Consider the following 7,603-nt stretch of genomic DNA (forward strand, 5'->3'; position numbering starts at 1 on the left):
CATAATCGAGCTCGTCGCTTATGTCATGGCCTATCGAGATGGGATTGGAAAATTCATGTCGTTTCTCGTCATCTTCTTTCCGAGAAACGAGGGAACTATCTGTATATGGTCATTGGGCTTGTCCTTTTTGTATGACTGATCGAGACTGGAGCGTGATAAGCCAAGTTTCAGCCGCGTATTATATCGAACTATGATGCAAAGTTAGGTTGTCGAGCTCGTGGCCCTGAGACCGATTGAGATCGATATCGACCAAGATCGAGACCGAACAAGATAGAGATCGAGGAAAGCTTATCGAGTCGAATAATGAAAAGACGAAATATCCGCATTCGGGCGAGTATCACGGCGCGAATCCCGGCACGTATTAAGAAGAGGCCGATTAGTTAGCCAATCATGAGATTTCTTACCTCATATAGAATTGTACTTAGAGTAGGACTCCTTTACTATATAAAGGGGAGTCTGATCATTTGTAAATATCACCATATTCACGCAATACAAAGCAATATACTGTCAGTTTCTAGCTTTCATTATCTTGTTATTCTGTTCATAAGTAAGTTCAAACATATTTGGTTCAAGGGTGACTGAACTCGAGGGCCAAGGCTGTTCAATTCGTTTGATTTGCATTATTTCTTTCATCGTTAATATCAATACTAGTTTATTCTTCTTAATTTGTACCAAGTTATATCACGTGTTCTTAAAACCGCGTATAAATTCAATTGTTATCCAATTTTAGGGTAAACAGTATTTACGCCAAATAAATGAATTGAATTTTTCACTTGCACTTATGTTAGTGGAGGTGTAATTGGACTTCGGCTTGTAATATGACCTATTAACCATGGGACTATTTTTGGGGAGGTCTCAGTCTCATGGACATCTTTTGGATAAATATCCTAGAGTAAAATACAAGGTTATTTTAATCATTTATTTGAGCATGCACAACATTCATCACATTCCAATAATTAAAAATGATCTCTCTTTTAAAGACTAGTACTCTTTTAACACTTCACCTTATTGTTCAAAGGATATTAGTGAAATATTAAAAAGTTCGTGTTTCTATTACATTTCAATAGTTATAATTAGTTTCACTTTCTCTTTAGGACAAGACTAGTGTTTATCGAGTTTGTTCATTAAGATGTGGGGCAAAGGGTAAAATTAGTTATAGGTCTCATATACCAACGGAAAGGAAAAGAACGCGTCCATTCGCCAACTCTTGCGTATAACACGTTCATTTCTAGCCCCTCCATAATAATATTTTACACCTCTCTCTCTCTTCTTCGTTGTGATTCTTCCTGCAAATCAATTTTCCGATAGTCCCCAAATATTTCTTAGTTTGATTTCGTGGTCTGTTTTGTATCAATGTCGGTAAGTGTGTAGCTCGATATTCTTGTTTTTTGCTTCTCTTTTTCTTTTTGTCGTTGCAAATTAGCTGATTTATTTTTCCATTTGTGACTTCTTGTTCTATGATCATTGGCTTTCATTTGTGGACCTGATAGAAATAAATGAATAAATGGAAATAAATATCCGCTAATTAATGTTTCTGACCTTTCTTTAACTAGTACATTTATTCCCTGTAACTTTTAATTTTATGGCAATATATCCATAGGTGATAAATATTCATGTTGTTTAACCCCAAGCAGAAAAATGGAGGGGGAAAAAAAAGAGAAGAAAATCCTTTAGTTCTTATGTTCTCTCGTCTTGCTGATCTTCTCTAGTTGTTTATAATGGAAGGTTAAGACAGTGCAAGTGAACAATGTTTCTTTGGGTGCTAAAGAGCAAGATATCAAGGAGTTCTTTTCATTCTCTGGGGATATTGAATATGTTGAGATGAGAAGGTTAGTTTTTGGGACAACGAGTTGTTTTTTTTTTTTTTTTTTTTTTATTGTTCTTTTGAGAACTCAACTTATGTTTGCATAAACTTTTAGTACGTTTATGGAAAATGTGCCTATTGAGAATTTAAAAGAAGCCAATTACAATGCCAGCTGATTGATGGTTTCTTTTATTCCCTTACGCGTTTTTATTTTCTTTTATAGTGATAATGAGCGATCTCAAGTTGCTTATATCACGTTCAAGGATCCTCAAAGTGCAGAGACGGCAGTTCTTCTTTCGGTATGTTTGCTTTTCATTGATCTTGTCATGTTGTAAATTTTTCGTTCTGTTTACCTTTGTTGATGAAGTACTGTTTTTTTGGAGGAATCAAATTTCTATTTGTATAATTGATGACATTGTGTGTCTTTGAGTGTACAACGATAACTCTGTAATAGGTACAAGACCTCTGTATCAGTTAATTTCGCAAGCATCACTTATGAAGAAAATATACAAGCTCCTAGTCCTTTTTTGGATCCTTCCATATGTATTACACTTTGTTCTGCCTGTGCGGAGTGTTATGTTGTTTTGTGAGGTGAGACGGAATGGGAAACTTGAGGTGTCCCACTGTCACTATTGGAAAAGTGTAAGAGTAGCATCGAGTAAGGTGGAGAATGGTACATATGATTTATGTGCAACGCAAGGTATCAGTGTTTTCTTTCATTTTTCTTGGAGGGGAGGGGAGGGGAGGGGAGGGGGAGGGTGGAGATGGTTTATTAGGCAGATCAAGCATTGCCTCTGGGAATTTATCTATAACCCCTAAACAGCAAAACTATGCTTTCAGTTTAGTCCGAGCACGTTGAGGTGCTGAAAGTCTTGAAGCTCACCAGTGTTGCCAGAGAATTGTGCAAAAGTAGTTGACTAATCATCCAAGCCTAGATCCATGTTTCTTGCCTCTTGCCTTTTTACTCCAGCTGGATAGCTTTAGGGGAAACTGCAGTTTGTAAAGTTAATGGACTATACTGCATTTAGCTTAGTGTAAAAAATGGATGAGTCTTTTGAAATGTAGCAGTTTTCTAGTTGTAAAAGTTAGTTTGGAAAAAGGAAGCACACAATCTTATAAAGATTTTATTGACAATTTTCTCTACTTTTAGAGTTTTAGTACTAAAGTCAGAATTACTAAATGGTGTACCTAAAGGAATACTTGGTACACATTGTTGTCTGGAATGAAAAAAAGAACAGAAAGGAAGTAAGGGAACTGAAGGTTTATAGTAGATATACAGATAAAAGTGACTACATCTTTAGCATAAGAGTAGCTGATTGTGTACTTAGCTTGCATGCTTCTAAATGTGTTCCTGACCACTCGGCTTTGGCGATTGATAAGATCATTTTGGTGTTTATTAGGGAGCTACAATTGTTGATCAGTCCATCACAATAGCCCTTGCACCCGAGTACAAGCTCCCACCTACAGCTTCAGTGTCAGCAGCTGTACGTATAACTTCATCTTTTTTTAAGCAAGGTTTCTGGTTTCATCCATCACAAGATACACCTTTTATATCTGCAGCCAACTGGAAGCACCAATATACCTGCTGCTGGTGGATCAGCTATTCAAAAAGCGGAAGACGTCGTCAGCAGCATGTTGGCAAAAGGCTTTATCTTGGGCAAGGACGCAGTTAGCAAAGCCAAGGCATTAGATGAGAAACACAAGATCACATCCACTACTTCAGCCAGAGTTGCTTCTTTAGACCAAAAATATGGCCTTAGCGAGAAAATCACTACGGGAGCTACCATAGTGAACCACAAAGTAAAAGAAATGGACCAGAAGTTCCAAGTGTCCGAAAAGTCAAAATCTGCTTTTGCAGCTGCTGAGCAGACGGTTAGCAATGCTGGATCCGCGATCATGAAGAACAGATACGCTTTGACGGGGGTAACTTGGGCTGCGGGTGCTTTCAGTCGGGTCACTAAGGCTGCCGGGGAAGTGGGACAGAAGACGAAGGAAAAACTGGCTGAAGAAGAAAAGGGAAGAAATTCAGCTAAAGGTTATGTGCAAGAACATGCTGAGTCGCAAACCGGAATCAAGGAACCTACCATTGAGTCCCAAACCGGAATCAAGGAACCTACCAATGAGTCCCAAATCGGAATCAAGGAACCTACCATTGAGTCCCAAACCGGGAATCAAGGAACCTGCAAATGACTCCCAAACCGGAATCCAGGAACTTACTGTTTCCTCTCTTCCCCCAAAAGCTTAACCTAAAGTATTTTAAAAGTAAATGCACAATTTACACTAGTTTGTTATTTCAATTTGGCAGGTTGATATGTATGGTTGATCGAGATGTGTCATACATGGAATATTCTATACGTTGGGACGTAAAATATTATTACTGGATTGGCTTGAGTTCATACGATTAATGAACTCGTCGCTTTTATTCATTTTTTGAGGATATTTTCATTTGTTTTTGGCTTTTTATGAATTCAGATTCTGGAAGTGGCAAATCGCCTGATATTGTGATACGTTGTTTGTCCATAATTGTGAAATTGATAGAATTTAAGGGTCTACAAAGCTACATAGAGAACCAGGTTCTCTATTTGTTTCCACAGGACACGCGCACACTGCAGAAAGTAAATGACACAGAGGAATTTTACGTGGAAAATTCCCAGCTCACGGGATAAAAAATCACGACCTACCCTTGTAGGATTTCAATTTCACTACTGAGCAACTTTAGATTACAACCTATGTAACCTATGAATTAACCTCTTAATCCCTCACTAACTTGTAACACTCTATTACAAGCTACTTTGTAATAACTCTATTACAAAGACTTTACAACTCGACTAACTCTAACCAAGACACAAACACAAGGGTTTATGATTTACAAAGGATTTCCTACGCAATGCTTCTAACTAAGCTAAGTAGGAATTACAAGTAAAGAACTTCAACAAAGGTAAGGACATATAATAACTCAATATGGAGAACTGGTCCGTTTCTATGTTGTTCTTTGTTTTTGATGCCCTAGAGAGTCACTTGCAAGATTGATGGATGACTTGAGAGAAAAGCTTGATCAATTCTTGAATGTGCAAGTGTTTTGTTTTACCTTGCTTGATGTTAATAATTCATTTGTGACATCACTTTGAATGATGTAAGCAAGTTACATAAAGGGCATTCCCCAAAAAGTTGACTGCTGCACTATTTCTGTACTGTAGCGTGTGCAGGCAGCAACTTTATAGTTGGGGCAGTTGACTTGTACAGTCTCCTCGGGAACTTGTAGCAATCTATTCCCTCTGTTGTTCCTTCGACTCTGAAGAGTTGAACTGTGTCCCCAACTGGAGATTTATTGATCTTTAAGTTCTTGAGGATGTGTATCAGGTTCCTTATTTGGTTCTTATCAGTAAGTTTGTTAGATCATCAAAACATAACAGGGATACACATATAATCTATCAGAAATCTATTGACACATACTCGTCAAAACTGTGTCTTGTAGCTGATATAAGAATAGGGTGACGAGTACGGAAGAGAGGGATACAAGGCACCCTAATATGGAGGAATTAAGAGGATTTGAGTCTAGCTTTATTCTCTCAAAATGTGATTCATTTTCTCTAATATAGAATTTGCAAGAAAAAGCTGAAGAGCAAAGTATGCACTTAGTTTACACTACAATAGACCCTTGTGGTTCGGCCCTTCCCTAGACCCCGCGCATAGCGGGAGTTTAGTGCATCGGGCTGCCCTATTATGAATTAAAAGTATTCCCCAAATACTTTCACAAAGTAGATTCATGAATTGGACGGTTTATGCTCTCAATTCTAGACTTGTTCCTTACCGGGATAAAATATTTTCAGAAAAAAGAGATTCATGAAATGGAACTCCCACTACTGAAAAAATGGCTAATTTCGTCCAGGAAAACCGACCGAAATCGGTCGGAATTTGAGAAAAACGGTCGATTTTCGACCGCTTTTAATTAATCGGAAAAATGATGGTCGCTAAGGTGTTGCGACCGAAATCGGTCGAAATTTTCCGACCGAAAACGGTCGGTTAGTTCAATCTGTTGACTGACAACCAAACTACATATACCGACCGAAATCGATCGGTATTAATTAAAAAATATTTTATTTATTTTTCAAATACCGACTGAAATCGGTCGGAATTTAAATATAAAATAATTTTATTTAAATATATAATTATTTGTAAATTGTAATAAATTGTTAATTTATTAAAATTAACAAATTGTTAATTTATTTAAATAAATAAATTTAAATTCAAAATTTCCGACCGACTTCGGTCGGAAATTTCAAGAATCTGGAGATTTCATTTGAAATTTCAGGCCGAATTCGGTCGGAAAAGTCCTTCCAGAACCGGATCTTCCAGAACCGGATATGGATTCTGTGAGGAGTCTCATCAAGCAGAGGTTACTTGTTTTGAATTTCTACGGGAAAAAATGATATTTCCGACCGATTACGGTCGGTTTTCTGGGTAAAAACCAGGCAAAATATGCCTGCTTTTAAGCTACACCACCTACCAATTACGACCAACATCCATCCTATAATGGCAGCATTACATTGCTGCCATTCAACCATAATTAACCAACAACAACAACAATTAACTAACAACAACAACAACATTTAACCAACAACGCTAATAACATCAACGCCAACCACAACAACAACTATGCAAATGTTCAATTACAAAATAATATCAACAATACAATCATCATTCAAAACTATTCCCAACTAAATATTCACAAGTTCAAGACTTTGTTTAGCAATACACACCATTCAATGAGTGTTTTACATTGCATCATCTCCATCTTCACTACTAGAACCTTCATCTTCGGCATGGTTCGAAGGATGAAGGATTAGCACATGGAGAAGGCTCACAAGACCGGGGAATTGGGAAAGCACCACTAGCAAGAAGATTGGCCAGCTGACCTTGAAAGAGATTAAATTGTTCGTCCCTCTTTTCTAGCTGAACTTGAAGAGTACCAAATTGTTCTATCTCTCTTTTGTTCTCTAGCCTTTGTCTCTTCGAGCTCTGCCGTCAGCTTTGCGATCTTCTTTTCCATAGACGAGATAGTCGGCCTATCAATTGTCTCGCCTTGGGCGGAAGTCCCTATACCTTGCAATCCAGCCCTGTAGCGCCGTAATGATCTCTCTGGAAGGCCGTATGCTATCCCCTTATTAGGACCACCGACAACATCCAACCATATCCTCTGCGCTTCTTCGTCTGAAAGGGGTGGTCGCTTGCCTTGCTCATTCGGTGGCAAGCTGTGAGTGTACTCCTCCACATTAATCTTGTAGCGACTTTTTATTTAGAAGATAGAAAATTATTAACTATATAATATTATAAACATTTATAGTAGTTATGAAACTTACATATGCAGTCTCCGCCCAGTCCTCGACCCATCTAGTTAGATCTGTCGGTGCCTTCTTCTTCCAGATGTGAGTCTCCATGAAGAACTCATCATGAGTCATCTTCCTCCCATATTTTTTTTCCTACTAATATAATAAAACTTATTAACTAAATTAAAATATATAAATATAGTTCGATAAAAATAGATGTAAATATTTTAAGGAATTACCAGTAGTCTCCTCATAGGCCCCCATGCTCCTTGCACCCACACAGTGCAAGGAGCCACCCTTCTTAGATGCTCGGACCTTCTTTCCCTGTTCACTCTTCTTCTCGAATTTTTCGGTGGTCCACTGCCTCAGCAGATCCTCCCCTAAATACGGTAGAACCCATGAAGGCTTCTTGTTCTTCTTTCGATCAGAGCAGAAGGAATCAGATAGTCACTTACGGCATTTGAACACAAAA

At 38.0% G+C, this 7,603-nt stretch overlaps 1 protein-coding gene across 1 annotated transcript; it reads left to right on the forward strand.

Annotated features, from left to right (window-relative positions):
• Positions 1 to 1,185: 1,185 nt before the first annotated feature.
• LOC109240570 (binding partner of ACD11 1-like) lies at positions 1,186 to 4,230 on the forward strand. The gene is made up of 5 exons (XM_019407223.1): positions 1,186 to 1,359; positions 1,726 to 1,829; positions 2,028 to 2,103; positions 3,205 to 3,288; positions 3,365 to 4,230. Exons 1-5 carry the CDS (start codon positions 1,354 to 1,356, stop codon positions 3,992 to 3,994), a joined length of 900 nt encoding a protein of 299 aa, XP_019262768.1. The 5' UTR covers positions 1,186 to 1,353; the 3' UTR covers positions 3,995 to 4,230.
• Positions 4,231 to 7,603: the final 3,373 nt, after the last annotated feature.

This window comes from Nicotiana attenuata, unplaced genomic scaffold, assembly GCF_001879085.1.
Source record: "Nicotiana attenuata strain UT unplaced genomic scaffold, NIATTr2, whole genome shotgun sequence".
Lineage (NCBI taxonomy): Eukaryota > Viridiplantae > Streptophyta > Magnoliopsida > Solanales > Solanaceae > Nicotiana > Nicotiana attenuata.